General features: G+C 39.1%; 2 protein-coding genes across 2 annotated transcripts in view; both read right to left on the bottom strand.

Annotated features, from left to right (window-relative positions):
* The window catches only part of LOC110870148, a 52,030-nt gene extending 32,564 nt beyond the window's left edge, over nucleotides 1–19,466 (bottom strand). Inside the window, exons 1-5 of the mRNA XM_022119350.1 lie at nucleotides 18,626–19,466; nucleotides 18,224–18,535; nucleotides 6,278–6,396; nucleotides 5,949–6,115; nucleotides 5,316–5,612 (exon numbers count right to left, since the gene is read on the bottom strand). Of these exons, the coding sequence (XP_021975042.1) occupies nucleotides 5,316–5,612; nucleotides 5,949–6,115; nucleotides 6,278–6,396; nucleotides 18,224–18,535; nucleotides 18,626–19,466 (1,736 nt within the window). The remainder of the gene's footprint in view (nucleotides 1–5,315; nucleotides 5,613–5,948; nucleotides 6,116–6,277; nucleotides 6,397–18,223; nucleotides 18,536–18,625) is intronic.
* Nucleotides 19,467–19,469: 3 nt separating this feature from the next.
* Nucleotides 19,470–19,994, bottom strand: LOC110870149. The gene has a single exon (XM_022119351.1). The coding sequence runs from the start codon at nucleotides 19,992–19,994 to the stop codon at nucleotides 19,470–19,472; it is 525 nt and encodes a 174-aa protein (XP_021975043.1).
* Nucleotides 19,995–20,375: the final 381 nt, after the last annotated feature.

Here is a 20,375-nt window from a genome sequence, read left to right as displayed (position 1 = left end):
GTCAAAACTATTGATGATTGATTTGATTCTGCATTATGAAAGTATGAATTAGGGTTTTGATCGTATGAATGTTAGAATGTAACCGTTGCTTTGATTCTGTGAATTGGTTGTGGAAATCACGTATGTTGAAACTCGTTATTAACAGTCAAGGCTTTGTGAAGTCACAAAGGTCAGAGTTTTGTGTTTGTCTGAGTTTTGTAACAACATGCTTAGTCCGAACTTTATACCTAACAAGAATCTGAGTTTTGTGATAAACATAGTCAGAGTTCTGTAACCCTAATTGATAGTCCAAGTTTTATCCTAGGGAAGAAAGTCCAAGTTTTATCCTAGGGAAGAAAGTCCAAGTTTTATCCTAGGGAAGGAATGGAAGTCAGAGTTTTATACATGAAGGGAGGGGTCCGAATTTTAACCCAGGGACTAAGGGTCCGAGTTTTTTAAGCCAGGAAACCCCCCCCCCCTTGGTCCGAGTTATGTGAAGGGGGACTCCCCTGTCCGACCTTGTGAACCTTTGCTCCATCCCCTGTCCGAGTTTTAACCCCCACCCCTCCTCTGGTCCGAATTTGTGAGGGAGGAACTCCCCTTTTGTCCGAATTTTTGCATATAAAGCCTTGAGGGTCCGAGTTTTTAGGTAAGGAACCCCCTTGGTCCGAATTTGTTGCCCTGGAATGTTGTCTGACCTTCTGTTGTGCTGTGTTGTCAAACCTTTGTGAATTAAGCATGATTGTCACCCTGATTTGCATGCTACTAGTCAGAATACCACGTATGATATATGCTTATGACAAACATCAGTGTTGAAGCTTACTGTATGATTCTGTATATGATTGTATGCTACTGAATGCAACTGTATGATCCTGTATGTGTGAACAATCACCTCATATCATTCTGTACACAATGAACACACATAACACAATTGCTTGTATATCAAGGACTTGTAAACCCTAATTGAATGTAATCCTTACATCGAATCATGTGCAATGTATCCTAGGTCATGTGTAATGGACTTAGACATTTAATTAACCCTAGAAGCAATAACATACCGAGCAAACCAAGGTGAGTTCACATTCTTACTAAGGCATGGGATTCCCAGGGCTTGGGAATGGGATTGAAGGAATGAGATTGAATAGATTCGTACATACACTGTTACTAGACTACCATACCATCGTCATCGGTTGTGCAGGACACATACGTAAAACCTACGTATACTTGTACTAATCACTGTCCTCAGGTTGCGAAGGACACTCACGTAAAACCTACGTGAACTTATACTTACTACTGCCTCGGTTGTGTCAGGCACTTGCGTAAAACCTACGTAAACCCCCGCGTACCCCTATCCTCGGTTGTGAAGGATACTTACGTAAAACCTACGTAAACTTGTACGTATTACTGTTCTCGGGATATGTAGAACACTTATGGTTACGAATAGTCTAGTGGATATATAACATGGGAAGCCCCCACCAGTAGAATGTACTATCTGCCCAGTAGAGCCACATGTTACAAACGAACTTACTATTACGCATTTACTTTCTGTGAACACGCTCAACTAGTTGTTGATCCTCTGTTACATGCCTTGCAGGTCGTAGATACATGGAGCTTGCACAGGGAGGAGCTGGTCGTTGTGGGCTTGGATCGTGATTGTTTCATTAAACACTTATGACATTTCACACTTTATTATGTTGGGTTTTACTTATACGCTTCTGCTAAACAGTGATAAAATATTTACGTTTTGGAACACCTTTCATATGGATTGGTTTGGTTAAATTGCAATTACTTTTACTTTATACATTGTTCTATATGATTGGTGGCTTGATCCTGGTCAGTCACGCTCCCAAGCGGTGATACTCCGCAGGTGGATTTTGGGGGTGTGACAAATACCTCTTTCATCTTTCTTGCACCTAAATACCCATTTAGTGCCAATCTCTCTTTCACCTTTAGGAAGGTCCACTAACTCGCAGACCTTCAACTTCGCAAACTGAGCCAATTCCTCTTGCATAGCTTCAACCCATGAATTGTCTTAAGAGCCATATGAATATTCTTCGGCTCCTCTTGGGAAATAAAGCAACTATACAAGCATTCATTAACTATCCCAGTCTTCTCAATCGAAACAAATAACCCAGAATTTGCTGCAATGCTTCTTCTTGTCTGAACACCTGCAGTAGGATCCCCAAGTATCATATCAACTGGATGATCTCTATTTGCCCGTGTGGTAGCAACAGCATCGACTTCTAGATTATCACCCAAGTTTGTTCCATCCTCCCCCTGAATATTCTGATTTGCAAACGGATTAATGAAATCCTCCCCCTGATTGGTTTCAGGTTCACTATCGCTTGAATCAGGATCAGCAGCACCTTGGGAAGTTTCCGGAGCATCTGACATATCTACATTCGATTTAGGCATGAACTTGCCTTCATCGTCTTCACCAACCACTGTTTGAATCAGCTGAGAATCATCTGCATCAGAAACCTCAGGAATATTAAATGATTTAAAAACACTTTCATAATCATATAATATAGCAGGACCACTCGATGATTGTTGAGGTTTGTAGGAAGTAATTTCTACATTGAAAACAACCTCAATTTTACCAGTTTTTAGATTAAAAACCCTTTTATTCGGTGTGCCAGGCACGTAGCCTAGAAAGTAGCCTTCGTCAGCCACCTCACCGAATTTTTGTTTATCTTTGTTTCGCACAATGGTGCAGGGTAATCCAAATGGTTCACAGCCTGTTAAGTTTGGTTTTTCGTTAAACATCAACTCATGACAAGTTTTGTTAAAACGTTTAACGGTCAAAACTTTGTTTAGAACGTAGCAAGCTGTATTCACAGCTTCTCCCCAGAAAAGAACTGGTAGCTTTGAATCTGAAAGCATAGTCCTAGCGGCTTCAATCAACGTCCTGTTTTTCCTCTCAGCGATTCCATTCTGTTGAGGCGTATAAGGAGCAGAATATTGATGTTCTATTCCCTTTCGAAGACAGTAGAGATCCAGAATCCGATTCTTGAACTCCGTGCCATTATCACTCCTTATCCTCTTGATCCTTGCATCATGAACGTTTTCCAATTTTGTAAAAAGATCAATAAGCATCTCTGCTGTCTCATCTTTTGTACCTAAAAAGAAAACCCATGAATAACGTGAGTAATCGTCAGTGACAACAAGACAGTAGTACTTTCCACCTATGCTCCTCACGTTCACTGGACCGAATAAATCCATGTGAAGTAATTCATAAGGGGCATTAATGGAATTTACTGTTTTAGACTTATGAGGTTTCTTGTGTTGTTTTCCCTTTTGACATGGAAGACATTTATCTTCCACTTGAAACCTCAGCAATGGAACTCCTTTCACTAGCTCATTTTTAATAATGTAATTCATTTTGCGGTAGTGAATATGAGCCATGCGTCTGTGCCACAACATAGATTCAGCTTCAGATGCTTTTGACAGTAAACACGCCACCGCAGCAGTTGGATCCTTGGCACCCATGTCCATGACATAAGTGTCATTTTTCCTTGGTGCACGCATCACTATCCAATCGTCCGGAATGACCAAACCCGGTTTCAACACCAATGCCTCAGTATTTGTAAAATGGACCGAGTGACCCTTGTCGCAAACTTGTGACACGCTCATCAGATTGTGTTTCAGCTGCTCAACATAGTTCACTTTGTCCAATGTGATCTTCCCATTCGTCACTTTTCCTCTTCCAGTAATCCTACCACCTTTAGCACCAGCAAAATTAACATGTCCACCATCATATTCTTCAAATTGAGAAAACAACCTCGCATCCCCCATCATGTGCCTGGAGCAGCCACTATCAACATACCATAAGTTGATAATCCTCCTTAGCAGCTCCTGCACACACCAACCAAAAGATTAGTCAGAGTGGGGGACCCAAGCCTTGATGGTCTTGGGTCGTCCAGATTCATCAACTACAGGAACATCCATCCAATGTCCATCACTCCTAACTGGAGTCTTAGATCTTGGACCTGTTGATGGAAATGGTGTTCGATTTCCATAAGGTCTCTGGTCCTGAGGGTTCCTATATGTGTTTGGACTATTTGACCTTTGAAATCTTGATCTTTGATTCCAAGAAGCTTGATTGTTGTAATTTCTAAAGCCATTGTTATAAAAAGTTCGACCACCATTATTTTGGTATCGATTTTGATATTGACCTTGACTTCTGAAATTATTTGAATTTTGGTTGTTCATTCTTGGTGAACTACTTCTAGGTCTCTCATATCTGCCTGATGTAGATTCAGGCTGAAATCTAGGTTGATTTCTTTGAAAACGAGGAACTTGAGGAGTTCCTTTTTCAGCCTTATCTACATCACTAGCAACATCCTGTTGTTGCTTTGGAGCAGATTTCTTTGGAGAGTTAGACTGTCTCTCCTTTTTATCACCACTCTTCTCTGGTGATTTTCCTCTTTGCTTATCACTATCTTGTGCTTCAATCTTTTTGTTAGGACAGCAGCTAGCTACATGTCCCTTTGTGTGACATTTGAAGCACGATCTCTTTTTCGAAGACTTCTCAGTTGAAGCCTTTGAACTAGATTCTAGTTTTGATGATGATGCCTTAGAAGGTTCAGTTTGCTTAGTTTCAGATTTTTCTTGGTTTTTGTTTTTAGCAAACTCTACATTAGATTCATTCTCTATAACAGCTGTTTCGTTCTTCATGTCACTTCCTTGAACAAAATTAACCTTTTTAACAAGAGTTTGATTTTTGTTTTTAGAAGGTGTATTTTTCTTTTTCAAAACAGGTTTGCTATTATTTTCCTTCTTAGCATCATTATCCACAAACACATCACCTTGACTGGATGTGAAACTACTTGGTGATGTTGACAAAAAGTCTGTGAACTCATCTTCATCAGGTAAGAAAGAATGGTCATGACTAAGAGGAGGTGGGACTTCATTAAAGCCCTGGAATCCCAAGTCTTCTTGTCATTACTCTTCTTTAACCCACCCATCATGTGTTTCATAACAAAAGTAGAATCCCTGAATTGACCCAATTTCTTTTCAAGTTCAACAATTTTGAGTTGTGCATCTGACAACTCTTTGCATTTTTCAGAAATCTCTTTTGTTTTCTCAGCCATCATGTCATGAGCTAGGTCTATGACTTGAAGTTTTTCGTTTAATTTGCAGGTTAAAACTTCAATTTCAGCTTCATAGCCTTTTATCTTTTTTAAATATGATGACTCATTTCTTTTAGCAAAGAAATTCGATTCTTTTACGTTAGACATCTCGCTCACCAGACTTTTGTTTTGGGTTGACAACCTGTCAACTTCACCCTGTAATTCATGACACTTTAAACAAACAGAAGTAGTAGAGTTACTTACCTCTCCTGTCGATTTTTCTGAGTTGGCCATAAGAGCAGCAAGTTGAGCTCCCAGTTTTTTGATGATTTCATCTTTCTCTTCATGTTCCCTTTCATGCTCAGACTGCGGCTTTTCTTTATCAGCATCTGTTGCTTGATCGGCCTTATCGCCTTATCTACCTCAGCTTCACCCTTTTTCTTAACTTTAGCATCATGTACTGTAGCTTCACCCTCATCAACTGGCACAATCTCTGCCATAAATGCCTGAGTGACATTCTCATCATTTTCCAAGTGAACACTCCAATCATATGAACCTTCTCTTGCAGTAGAGATCAATGCCCTTGAGTTAGAGTTGTTTGATGCATTTCTGTTGTTTGAACCCTGACTCGAAGTCTCATGCTTTTGTTTCTGACATTCCCTAGCGAAGTGACCGTAACTCTGACAGTTAAAGCACCTGACTTTGGCCTTGTCAAAACCAACACTCTTACCTACAAACTTCCTTCCAGTTCTGTTCATGAACCTCTTCACACGTCTCGAAATCATGGCCATCTGCCATTGTAAATCCATCTCTTCTAGATCATCAGGGTCAATCTGATCATAGTCTTCGTCTAAAGTAGCGGGATCAGATATCTTCCCCTGAATGTAGTTCTCGTACGAAGCAACAAATGAAGCGAGTAGTGCAAGATGTTCTTCGGCAGACTTCACACTCATTGGCATTGACTTAACACTACTACTTTGCTTAGACGCTGATGTTCTCTTTGCTCCTGTTGATCCTCCTGAAGCAGCCACAAAACACACATCACCATCTTCATTTACTGTGACCTGCTCATTATCACACGAAAGAAACGCAGTAGCAGAGTCGCTAGACGCATCATGAGATAAAGAAGATGTAAGCCCATGGTAGATCCCTGGATCTTGAACCTGATCATATCCAGTGTCCTTTTTCTTCATGCTGAGCTCATAAGCTCTTAGCTTCCCAACAACTTCCTCCAGCTCCTTTGTTTCATATTCAGCTTCTCCTTTTATCATGAGAGTGTAGATATCCCATTTAGCAGGTAAAGCATCAAGCAGCTTGTCATTTTTCTCTATGTCAGAATAGCAGTCTACATCATAATTATCCAGTTCTGACATCAGATGGTAGTATCGAGTGATGATGTCCTCAAGTGACTCATTCTTCATGTACTTAAACACAGCAAACTGCTTCTTCAGAAGATCAACTTTGTTCTTCTTGACATCAGGATTTCCTTCATATCTCTTCTCTAGAGCATCCCACATTTCCTTTGACGTAGTGTACTTCTTAAAGGTATGTTTGATACTATCAGGTAGGGACATCTTGATGGCAGCCAAGGCTCTCTTTTCAGCCTCATACATCTTTTTATCGTTCTCCTGCATGTTCACATAGGCTGTGACACGAGGTCTGCCTTCAAAGTCATGTGTAGGGTTTGTGTACCCATCAACAATATAGATCCACATGCGAGTGTCCTGATATTCAATGAAGGATTGAAACCTATCCTTCCATGTCAAGTAGTTCTCCACCTTCATCATCTTTGGTGGTTTGTTCGTAGTGCCAACCTCATGTTCCATCCTTAAGAGTTCATTCAATTTAGTCATGTTCGACATTTTAACGTAAGCAGACTGGGAAAACCGTACAAATTTTGTCCGAAATCTGTTTTTATCAAATTATACTGTTAGATTCGTCTCGAGATTACGATTCCAATGATATATAATGTCCGAAATCTGTTTTTTTTCCTAAAAATCCAAAGATTCCAACGGTGCAAACGGTTTGTCCAGATGAGTTACGGATAGTTCTCTAAACGCAAAACAGTAAAATTTTTCTTACGCAAGCCACTAAAAATTCCACCTTCTCCGAAATGAGCAGAAAGGGTCCGAAATGGCTCGAAATGGTTATGGTTATCCGAAATGAACAAGTCTGATCCGAAATGATGTTGACTAATCCGAAATCAGCACCTTCAGATCCGAAATGGTATGCCTGATCCAAAATTGAACTGTCTAATCCGTAATGCAAGTTAACCTGGTCCGAAATGCAACCTGTTTGATCCAAAATCCAAGACTTCTTATCCATAATGCAATCAGAAGATCCGAAATGGTTCGAAATTGCTTGATTTTTGTCCGTAATAGCCTGTTTCTGGTCCGAAATGCTTGTTTCTGGTCCCAAATACAAGCTGTCGATCCGAAATGAATGATTTTTGGTCCGAATTCCAAGTATTTTGATCAGTAATGATCCGAAATGCTTGAATCTTATCCGAAATCAGCAGCAGAACACGAACTCGGCCTCCGAAAACGTCCAAAAACGCCGATTTTTCTGCAGAAACGATTCTGAACCAAGCCAATCAAGAGCCGAATGCTCTGATACCAATTGTAGGTCCCCTTAAACCGTGCGGATCATAACAGAATCGTCGATCTAACCTAGAGTGCGGAATCCTCTAGATCAGATTTCACAGAAAAGTGTAGAAAACAGAAATTCCTTCAAACCCGATCTTTATTGATTATCTTCGTAACGATTACAATCAATCAAGATCCTAATTCGTCCAAGCCGTTGTCTTTCACGAATTCTCTCCAAGTGATTAAGGTGATTAGAAGATTAACCTAAACCCTAATGCTAAGCTTTGTTTATATAGGACAAAGCTTTGCATATGGGCTTGGTCTTGGGCAAGGCCCATTTCGCAAACCACTCCCCATATGTGGGTTTGGGTAGGCCCAATCACTCTTAATTCACTATTACAAACTATTACAAAGCTAAACCCGCTAACTGTTTATCAGTTTACTAATTACAAGATATCCAAAGACCAAATCTAAGCTGTTGTCACAAACATGCACCAACAAACCTGCCTTTGAGCACATGAGAACTTTTGACAAGAGCTTTATTTCCCTCTTTCTATGTTAGCAGAGCACCAGTGTTTAGATGAACATAGGTTTTGCTAATCTGTGGTGCATACTTTAGTGTAAAATATGAAAACATCACAAAGTTCATAACAACAGTTGAAATCAATTTTGAATGAAGATAAACATACCATAGTTACCAGATAAGTTTCCAGATCTGGAAACTATGAGTGATTTGTGCATGACATCACCAGTTGTATGAGATTTGTGAATCTTATGACATCTTGGTTGTTTTACAGAGCTTTTGAGTCATCATTTTGAACATGATTTCTCGTTACTCTGTTTTTCAACTAAATATAATCAACCTCAGTATCAATGAATTTTGAGCTGAACTGTTATGTCAAATTGATTGTTAGATCGAATTTGACTGTCCAAGCTCTGATACCAATTGTTAGGATCGGAGGCTGTCATGATTATGCTTGTTTGTAAGAATTTGACAAATCAATGGATATAAAACAATGTAAAGTGCAGCGGAAATGAATACAAACTTTATAAACATAATCAAAGAAGAGAATAGTTTGATAAACACATGCTTTCTCATTAAGTTGAATGATTACAATGAAAATCAAAAGATTATAAGCATGCTTACAAAACTAAGCTCCCCCTCAGCCTGATGCCCCAAGGTTGGTTGTACAAGATGAAAGGATTGAATTGAGGAGAAAAACTTACTCAAAACTATCAAATGTAACAGTACAGAGTACTGTTACATTTATAGACAAATCAAACCACTGAAGTATCAAAGCTGACGTCACCATGAAAGTGGCATCTAACAACTTAACAAACTCTATCTACTGATCTATACAACTACTGCTTTGCTAACTACTGATAGTGTATAACGTTTACATAAGATGAATAGAAATGTTGCTGCATCATTCCACTGTTGTGAACCTAGCAGTACTTGTCATGAACAGCAGTGCTTGAGTCAAGGCAACAGATTGAACAGCAGGGTTTTAGTCTTCATCAGTCTTTGTGTTGAGCAGCAGTTGTAGGTCAGCAGATGTTGATATAGGCAGTACTTTGGAGCATATCAGATGTTTGAGCCACATTCAAGGGGAGAGCAAAGTGTAAGCTGCTGCTTATTGTTAGTCCACTGATGTGATCCGGTTTTGGCTTTACATTATCTGTTCCACTGGTAGGGTTCAATCCCAACAGTTGAGTATTCACCATCTTCCACAAACTACGCCAAAAATGATTCAGAAATCGGGTATCTCGATCAGACACAATAGAAGAAGGTAGCCCATGCAAACGGTACACGTCACGAAATAAGAGTTGGGCTACATTAACAGCATCAGTTGTCTTATTGCAGGGAATAAAATGGACCGTCTTTGAAAACCGATCCACCACAACAAAGATGGAATCATTACCACTCTGAGTACGAGGTAACCCCAACACAAAATCCATACTAATATCAACCCATGGCTGAGAGGGGACTGGCAAAGACATATAGAGACCCGCATTGGTAGTCGTACCCTTTGAAACCTGACAAATACGGCACATCTTCACATAACGATCCACCTCTTTCCTCATAGTAGGCAAATAATAAGAAGCTTGCACTAGCTGTAAAGTATGATCACGACCAACATGTCCCTCACCATATAACTCCTTAATAATCTGCAAGCGAAGACTGGAGTTGTTGGTGCATCTGTTTGTCGTCTTCGTCTTATATCGAGTCTCGGTTTACTACACTTGAAGCTGAAAGTTTGAAGCTGAAAGTTTGCAAAGGGTTTAGTTTGAAGCTGAAAGTTTGAAGAGTGTTTAGTTTGAAGGGTTCCGTTTGAAGAGGTTATGTTAGTTTCAAACGGAAGGGTCCCTCCTATATATACCCTTCAAACTTTCATCATTTGTAACTTTCCGGCTTGTGCAACGAAGTGTTGCCGAAGTGTTGTCAGGTTGTAAAACGTCTTTATATCAATCATACAACAGTTTATAGTGTGAATCTTGCTGAATTGAACTCTACACGTCTGTTTCTGCATTTCGTTTAGAGATAAACTCTTCTGATCGACTCGTTCGGGTCTAACTAATTCTACAAGTGGTATCAGAGCTCAGGTGGAAGAGTTCATACCAATTCAGCTGCGATTTCTGTTTCTACACCTTTCTTTTTCGAAAATCACAAGTTTTCACAGTTCAAATCGGCTGAAACTTTCACAATGTGTGCGTAATTGTGTTTTGACAAACCCTTGAGAATATTAGTTCAAAATTCGAAGTAAACGTGGCAAAAATGGACTGAAATCGGACTTCCGTTTGAACGAAGCTTGGCACTTCCGTTTGAAAAATTGACATTCCGTTTGAATATGCATGGTCATCTCGTTTAAAACATGCATTCCGGTTGAAATATCGTTTGAAACTGCCATACCGTTTGAATATCGTTTGAAGTAAGCATATCGTTTGAAAATGCATGTGACCATTTGAAATCTGCACCTTTCCGTTTGAAAATGACTGACCGTTTGAGGGTGTGACAGTTTGAGGGTGTGACTGTTTGAAGGTGTGACCGTTTGAGAATACCGTTTGAAACACGATGTCCGTTTGAAATTGGTTCAGAGATTCACGTGATACTTTTCTTGATATTATCAACTGTCAGCGGCCCATGTGAAATGATTAAAGGCATAAACTCATAAATTGTTAGAATAATCGGCCCAATGAAATAATAATATGAACATTGATTGTCGGCCATTTTAAAAAAAGGTTAAAACTTTGTGCAGATAAGTCATACTATTTCGACAAAATTTGCATGTGTCAGTCTACATTTCATGTCATTGGCCTAATCAAGTGAAGTATTGTCAGCCATTCTTTTTAATGTCACAAGTTTTGAATGAAGGTCCAATGAAATTGAATGTGGAATCAAACTTGTCGGCCATATAAATTTGTTTACATGTGATGTCAGATCCACTAAAATAAAAGGTCCAATGGAGATTGAGGGGTGATCAAAGTTGTCGGATTAGTGGTTTAAAGGGTCCAATCAATTGTCTTCATTTCATTTGAGTAGTCTTCATGTGATAATATCATTGATTTGGTCATTGTCAAATTGCAATAGTTCATCGGCCCATGTGATTACACTTGATGTTGTCGGCTAGATAAAGTGTTTGGTCAAATCGGTTTTTTTTTGTGATATCATTTAAACAATTATCGGTTTAGTGGAATTTGAGGTCCAATCACATTTATGATCAAGTGTTGTCAGCCCATCATTCATCTCGGCTTAAGTTCAAAGTTTTGTTTAATCAAGATCAAAGCATAACATTCACATTCACAAGACGTGGTTCAGTTCATTTGATTTCAAACTCGGTCAAGGTCGTGTGGTTTAGTGAGGTCATTGGAAAAAGGTCGTTTGAATTTGATCCGGGTCATAGTAGTCCGCACAGCGTGTCAACCTTCAGTTCACAAAGAATACTCATCAGTTCGAGTATCAGTCTTATTCTGTTATTTGATAAATTTTTAAACTGATTGTGTTTTGTTTGTTTGTTGTCAGGTGATCCAGGTGGCTTACGAGGTGAACCAGTTCGTTTGAAAGCTTGTTTGAGAAATTCTTCAATACCGAAACATGGATACCGAGTTCTACAACGCATTTGCAACACCGTCTAGTCCAGCTGCAGTTGTTCAAGCTATGAATTTAGAAAATGAGACGGGAACCACCCAGAAACCCCCGAAATTGATGAGTATCGAAGAATACTACGGGTGGAAAGAAAGATTCGAGAACTGGGTTCAGGCAAACCATCTTAGGTCGTGGGAATGTATTCTTAAGAAATACGTGTTGCCTCGAACAGAATTGCGGGTTATCAAAGAGTTATCAGAATTCACAGATCAAGAACGGATTATGTACAAAGCTGAGAAAATGATTATCAGTCTTCTTCAGCAAGCAATCAAAGAAGACATATTCATACTGCTTCAGCACGACAAAACTGCTAAATCAATCTGGGATGCACTTAAAGTCAAGTTTGACGGTAGCGAGAATATGATTAAAAGCAAAAAGGCGTTGTTAAAAAAGGAGTTTGATCTGTTCAGCAGTCTACCGGGTGAAGACACAAAGAAGCTGATTGAGAGATACTGTCACTTAGTGCGATCAATGTCGATGTTGGGTGTTACAAAAGATCGTGAAGAGTGGGTAGACAAACTTGTTGATGCACTACCACAGAAAGAGTGGGGAACATATTTGATGATATTAAAGAATACGGGCGTGTATGATCTCTAACGATTTCTCAGTTCATAGAGAAGATCGAAAGTCAGGATCTAGAACAGCAGAAGATCTCTAGGATGAATAGTCCGAGTGGTAAACAGGACGTGAAGATGTACTACAAAGGTAGCATTCGAATTCCAGAATCTGAGAGAAGTCCGAAAATCCAAACTGCATTCAGTGCTGGAGATTCATCGGAAAAAGCTGATTAGGGTTCAAGCAAAATCAGCAGTGGATTCTCATCATTTCCGAGTGTTAATCCTAAAGAGTCAAACACCAGCTTTCAGTCTCAAAGCACAAAGACAGGAAATGGCTACGTGATTCAGTGCAACATCGCTCTAAATCTCCCAGAAGGTCAAAGTTTTTCTGAGGATACTGCTAAAGACCACATGGCTCTACTTGGTTCTGTATTGTTATCTTATGAGGGTCTAGTAGCTGGTCGGATCGGAAATCCTATGCTCACCAAAGAGGATTATGATCAAATAGACGCCGAAGAGATGGAACTAATGGATATCAAATGGTGTCTAGCTAGTGTTCTTAGACGAGCTGAAAAGTTCAAGACAATTACCGGGAGAAATGACTTTCTTGATGCTCATGTATCTACTTTAGGTTTTGATAAATCTAAAGTTACTTGTTTTCGATGCAGGGAGAAAGGCCATTTCAAACGGGAATGCAAGAATAGAGAAGCTAGCGGTGCTCAGAATCCATTAGGTAAAGATGATTACTACCGGAAAGCCATTTATCAGCAGGTTGGTCAATCACAAGATTCACAAACGGCTCATGGTAGGAAGATTGAGGATTCAAAGAGAGCATGTTTAGTAGATCTCAGCTGGAGAAACTACATATCATCTGACAGCAAAGCTTGTATAGTTGATCAAGATGATGAAAGACTACCTGAGGGGTTCAGCTGGGATATGTTCATGGATGAGAATGGTGATTACAAAGCTTTTATTGCAAAGATTGTGAGAGAGCCAGACATGTTTACCACCTGGATGAAGTCAATTGGTGTGACAGTGAAGAGTGTGGAGGAGCAGTCTGTTACATCTAAGGAAAGCTCAGAAAATTCTGATGAAAGTTTACAGAGTTCAGATGAGTGTGTACAGAATGAGGTTATTTCAGAAAAAGAAGTTGTATTTGATCAAACACCGTCTGATTCTGGAGTATCAGATGCTGATTCTGAAAAATCTGTACAATTTGATCAATCACCAGTTGACAGTAACAGTGATGATGAGGAGGAGAAACATATAAATGTTGCAAAATCTCATCTTTCTCCTGAAAGCTTTCATTTCTATTTTGCAGATCGCATGGAGAAACTGAAGGAGAAAAGAGCTGCTAAACAACAACAAAAGAAATCTGAAGATGATGTTCAGAAAGTTGAAAGTGTTGCTAAGGAGATGGTTGAGACTGGGCAAGTGGTTGAAGAAGAAAAGGTGACTGAAGCTGAGAAAGTGATCGAAGTTGAAAAGATCATTGAAGTTGAGAAGATTGTAGAAGTTGTCAAGCCTTGTGAAAAGTGTCTTGAAGCTTGCAAAGAATGCAAAGTCAAGGATGGAATGATAGCTGAGTATGAGAAGAAGAAAGAGCAGTTATTATTCAACCTCAACTACGTGAAAGAATCGTACGATGTCTTAAACAAAACAGTAACTGGTCTCCAAAAGACAAACTCGGAAAGAGAGGATGCTTTGACAATGATTAATGCTGTTATGATGACAAAACAAAAAGCTATCAATTTCTACATTGAAGGGAGTGCAAAATGGAAGCAAGAGTTAGAAACGGAAAAGATTGAGAATGAGAGAATTAGACGTTTACTGCAAAGTTATTCTAGTTCTGATTATCTCATTGATCGAATTTATCCGACTGTTGCAGGTTTTGAAGCTTTCCAAGATGACAAGCCAAAGAAGAAAGATAGTGGTAAGAAACCGATTGTTAGCTATAACAAGTGTCCGCCTCTAATCTAGGAAGGGTATTCTCCTAGAAAACCAAACGAGGAGCAACTTGAAAAAGCAGTCAATATAAAGCTAAAAACTGACACAACTGATGAATTACCAGAAAACATTGACGTCACGTTTACCTCGTCTGACACTGATCATGAGTCTGAGTTAATCAAAAAGCTGGTCCATCAGGTGTTGGATACTGATGAGGAGTCCGAGTCAGAGTCTGAGTCTGGAGGGTCTAATTCGTCAGTCAATGGTTCAAAGTCGTCGGTTAAACGATCTTATAGTAAAGAATTTTTGTTATCGAAAGCAAATTTGGATGATGAAACATTTGAAGTTGCATACACTTTAAATGATTCGGACAAACTATACTATGATAAAGAGTTTCCAATAAGAAGTGTTCATTTTGAAATGATCAAAAAGGTTTTTAAAATGACAGAAATTAATATTTCTGAAATAAAAGATTTAAATCTTACCGGAAAACCTAAAAAATACACTTCAAGAGTTCAACAACGTTTAAACAAGAAAAAAGGTTACAATTCTGGTTCTGGTTTTCAAAAGAAATCAAACCAAAATCATAGCTACAAAAAGAAAGGTTTGAGATTTATTCCACCAGAAAATTATAAAAATGATAAAAATTCTAAAACAAAAACAGAATTTGTGTCAGGTGGAAGCTCAGAAGATGAACAGAAGAAACCTTTTTGGAGACAGTCAAATCATGAGTTTCTTGCTGAAAGAAAGAAGAATGGAACTGAAGTGTTTTATCAAAGAGAGACTCGAACCTGTTACAAGTGCAATGAAGCTGGTCACATTGCATGGAACTGTTCGACAAATGCAAAAACAAAACAAGGAGTTTCTCAGAAATTAAAAGAAAAAGTTGTTGATGTTGAACCACCAACCAATAGACTTAAAATTTTTGAAAATTCAAAATATGAGGTTGGTGAGTGTTCGAAGAAGAATTTTTACAAAAAGAAAGAAAAGGACAACCAAGTGTGGGTTGTTAAAAGGAATGATGAAAATGTCGGCGATGAATCAGGTTCCACAAAGCCAGAAGAGCCACAGGTTGAGGAGAAAATTTCAGTGAATGATGATGAATTTCCATCACTGAAATTTGAAGAAGTTAAAAAGAAAATTGGAAAAGTTGATATTTCAAAACAGTTTTACACTGAGAAAAAAGAATTTGATGTCGAGAAAACATTTAATGGAAGTGTAAAGAATTTTTTTGGGAAAATGTTGAATGGGAAAGCAAAGGGGGTTAAAGATTTTTATGCGACTAAAAAGGCAACATACAACCCCACTGCGTAAGAATTGAAAGCCATCAAGTCTGAGAAGACTTGGATGGAAGTCTGTTTCCCTTGAAGTCAACGGACTACGCCGGAGATCCCAAGTTTATATCGTGGATCAGGAATCGGCATCATTCTAGTGTTTGAAAAGTTTGTTTGAAAGATTTTGAATAGTGTATGAATTTTACAGGTTAAAGGACTACGCCGGAGCTTCTAGGTTGGTAATTGAGAAGCAGGAATCGGCATTTTTCTGACTAATTTGACAAGTGGTAAAGAGGTTTCTGTAGATGTCTCATTCCTATAGGAAAACCTACAAGTACAAGTGGTATTCTTTGGGTTTACTTACAAGTGGTATTTGATTGTTATACTTTGAAGAGATTATGTTTACAAGTGATACAGAGGTTTCTGAACTGCAATTGGCAAATCAGGGACATTAAGTTGTACTTGATTTACTATTCATATGAGATTGATAAACAAGATGATGAACCATATCCCCATGCTTCACAAGTGGTAAACTTAAAAGTGGTAAAAACAAACCCATTTTCCGGAAAAATCATTTTGATTAAAACAAACTTAAGTGTTTTGAAATCTAAATGAGAAAATGGTTTGTTGAAAGGGGGAGTTCTGATTGTTTATGCCTATTGAATGGAGATTTGATGTGATTCGATGTCAGTTGTCAACTTTATTTGTATAGTTTGTTTTCAAATTTCTTTAATGTGTTTGCATTTTAGGGGGAGTAGAAAATTTCAGAAAATCCAAAAACATTAGAAAATTTGAAAAAGCCAAAAACATGATAAAATTCAAAAATGAGTTTCGTTGTGAAAAGAGGAAATGATAGTACGTTAGTAGGCTGTCACAACATGCTAAAGAATTGGAAAGATAATATTTGATAAACAGTCTTACTGTGGATATGTCAGTAGGTTTTTACACATTTAGTAAATTGTGACGAGATATAAATCTAAAAGTTTAAACTTGCTTGTTCTGTGGGTTAACACAAACTTTGATATATAGGTAACCCCTGAAATCTTGTTTGAAAGGTCCCTTATTCTGAGATACTAGGTCTTTATGCTCAGTGATATCTGGGGTATTATCTCGGGACTTCTGCTGTATGGAAGTACTGACCTAGTCCCCGGATAATGCTTTCTTCAAAAAGCTTGAAACATAGCTTCACCCTCAGCATGCTGATGAAACAATAAAATTGATAGTCGCTGCTGTTGAAATTAAAAGATCCTCTAAAGGGGACACACCAAAAGTCGAAGTCATCATCTCTCTGCGTATACGGAAGTATCGACCTGATCTCTCACGGCCCTCGCATCTAACCCCTATACAGATAGATATCAGCTGTGGTATACTCACCTGTAAGACTGAATATTGGGATCTGGATACGGGAGTATATTCAAGTAGTGGGACACACAGATAAGTTAGTTTCTAAGACATTAATATCGTATCTCTGATCAATTGAACTTTGTGTGAAAATTTCAGTGGACCGATATACTGATGATCTAGGTAAATTGTTTAGAACTGAAAATGTAATACAGCTTAACGGTGTTAGTGACATGTCTCATAAACTGATATGATTATCTTACACGAACTCACAAAAATATGTTTGTAAATATTTCATTTTCTGCATTTTCTTTCCAAAGTAGTGTTAGTTTCTTTCTTTCAGAAAATTCAAAAAGATTTTCGACAAACTGATGTTGGAAAGCTGATTATCAAAATTCCGAGTGCTAAACATGATGACATTGTTGTGAGGGGGAGTGCTTCTAATTGTCAAGATATAGTTTTTAAAATCAACAAGTGGTTCATCATATGTGAATGATCTGAGAGGGAGTGTCTGAGGAAGAGTTGTAGTTGATACACATGTTTATGAGAGAGAGTCAGTGTTAGTGCATTCATTAAATTGTTAAATTTAGAAAATTTACTTCTGGGTTAAGAATGTGCAGGTGTAGCCAGGTTTTGATTTTGAACCTGAAGATAGAGTGCCTGGTTCCGATACCTGAAGACTTTGTAATTTCAATATGCCAGACTGCGATCCCAGCATATCGAAAGGGGGAGTCTGAAGACATCCGAGTAAAGATTGTTCGTGGGGAGTCTGTTGATGATGATGAAAAGAGAAGAGAAAGATTTGAGGATTCTTACAACGTCATATGCTTCAAAGAGTTCGAGAGGACTGATAAAGATTGAAGATGTGAAGACTCGACACTGAAGACTCCGTCAACATCCGAGGGGGAGTTTGTTGGTGCATCCGTCTGTCATCTTCGTCTTATATCGAGTCTTGGTTTACTACACTTGAAGCTGAAAGTTTGAAGCTGAAAGTTTGAAAAGGGTTTAGTTTGAAGCTGAAAGTTTGAAGAGGGTTTAGTTTGAAGGGTTCCGTTTGAAGAGGTTATGTTAGTTTCAAACGGAAGGGTCCCTCCTATATATACCCTTCAAACTTTCATCATTTGTAACTTTCCGGCTTGTGCAACGAAGTGCTGCCGAAGTGTTGTCAGGTTGTAAAACGTCTTTATATCAATCATACAACAGTTTATAGTGTGAATCTTGCTGAATTGAACTCTACACGTCTGTTTCCGCCTTTCGTTTAGAGATAAACTCTTCTGATCGACTCATTCGGGTCTGAAAACGATCCTACAGGAGTCGGGAATACATAGTTGATTCCCCTTGAACAGAAAACCATCATGCAAAAGAAAGTCTGACTTTTTCCCAGTTTCCACATCCTGCAAAATAACTGAGAAATAAGGGTCAATGGCTAACTGCTCACGAATGACCTCCAGACCCGGCACATCAACCTTCATGGATACAAGCAGATTACTCCTCCTGCTTAGGGCGTCAGCAACCCTATTTGAAACACCAGTCTTGTGTTTGACCAGAAAAGTAAACTTTTCAAGAAAGGCCAACCATCGCCCATGTTTATGAGCTACCTTGTCTTGAGTACGAATGTGCCTTAGGGAATCATGATCTGTAAATAAGACAAACTCCTTTTGAAACAAGTAATGGTGCTAATGCTTTACAGCTTGGACCACTACATAAAACTCTAGATCATAAGTACTGTACCTCAACTTAGGCCCAGTTAACTTCTCACTAAAATAAGCAACAGGTCGACCACCCTGACTAAGAACCCCACCAATTCCAACCTTTGAGGCATCAGTATGAAGTTCAAAAACTTGAGAAAAATCAGGCAATACCAGAATTGGTGCTGTAGTGAGCTTCTCTTTCAAAACTTGAAAAGCCAGCTCTGCCTCATCTGTCCATAAAAACGTCTTCCCCTTCATACAATCTGTCACTGGGGCCATAATAGAACTGAAGTGTGGAATAAACCGTCTGTAAAAAGAAGCAAGCCCATGGAAGTTACGAACTTCAGTAATGGTAGTAGGAGTTGGCCAATTTTGAACAGCCGCCACCTTGGATTCATCAACCTGTATCCCATCACCAGAAATAACATACCCCAAGAATAACACGTTAGGGGTCATGAACACACACTTCTTGGTGGCTGCATAAAAACGGTCCCTACGAAGTAAGGCCAAAACCTGCCTCACATGCACAACATGGTCGCTGAAAGAAGCACTATAAATGAGAATGTCATTAAAATACACAACCACGAACTTCCCAATAAAAGGCCTAAGCAACTGATTCATCACACGCATAAAAGTACTTGGTGCGTTTGATAAACCAAATGGCATCACCAACCACTCATACAACCCTTCACGAGTCTTGAAGGCAGTTTTCCACTTGTCTCCCGGTCTAAGACGAATCTGATAATACCCACTCTTCAAATCTAACTTTGTAAAAATAGTAGCACCACTAATCTGATCAAGTAAATCATCAAGTCGAGGAATAGGAAACCTGTACCTCACAGTAATCTTGTTGATTGCTCGACTGTCAACACACATACGCTAAGTACCACCTTTCTTTGGAGTCAGTAAAGCCGGAACAACACAAGGGCTCATACTTTCACGAACGTGGCCCTTAGAAATCAACTCCTCAACCTGTCTTTGCAACTCTTCATGCTCAGCAGGGCTCATCCTGTAGTGTGGTCTATTGGGTAACTGTGACCCAGGCTCCAAATCAATATGATGTTGGATGTCACGCAAAGGTGGTAATCCATCAGGCAACTCAACAGGAAAAACATCAGAAAATTCCTCAAGCAACGGAACCATAGCATCAGGAATTTTGACTTCCTCGGGCACTGCCTTCCCTATCAAAATAAAAACATTGTCTGTGTCCTCCAACTCATCTTGAAACTTACTGATGGTCAACAAAGTACCCAACTCTTTTGTGGCTAACTGCTTAGTCTTTCTAGGAACAAGAGTTATCTTCACACCACTAAACAGAAAGCTATAAGTATTGGACCGCCCGTTATGCTCTATATTACGTTCATACTCCCAAGGTCTACCCAACAATAAGTGACACGCGTCCATAGGAACCACATCACACACAACGTCATCTTTGTATGTGGACCCAATAGAAATTGAAACAAGGGCTCGTTTAGATACCGTCACTTCACCCCCCCCCCCCCCTTTAAAGCCATTGAAGCTTATAAGGCTTGGGGTGACTTTCTGTTTTCAAAGCCAACTTCTGGACCACCTCTTCAGATATCAAATTATCACAACTTCCCGAATCAATAACAAATGTGCATACCTTTCCCAAAATGGTACATGTTGAGTGGAAAATGTTATGCTTCAGCCAGTCATCCCCATCCGCCTTCGGTGTATAGCAAGAGCGTCTGACCACCAAGTTTACCCCAACATCACCGGTCACAACCTCTTCTTCATATTCAGTTTCTTCATCGTACACTGGGT

The sequence above is a fragment of the Helianthus annuus genome, chromosome 8 (genome assembly GCF_002127325.2).
Source record: "Helianthus annuus cultivar XRQ/B chromosome 8, HanXRQr2.0-SUNRISE, whole genome shotgun sequence".
Taxonomy (NCBI): domain Eukaryota; kingdom Viridiplantae; phylum Streptophyta; class Magnoliopsida; order Asterales; family Asteraceae; genus Helianthus; species Helianthus annuus.
The sequence above is the reverse complement of the archived record's forward strand: the minus strand, read 5'-3'. Positions and strand labels throughout refer to the sequence as shown.

Coding starts and splice junctions, on each gene's coding strand:
- LOC110870149 (XM_022119351.1), bottom strand. CDS start 19,994: ATGGACGCGTGTCACTTATTGTTGGGTAGACCTTGGGAGTATGAACGT.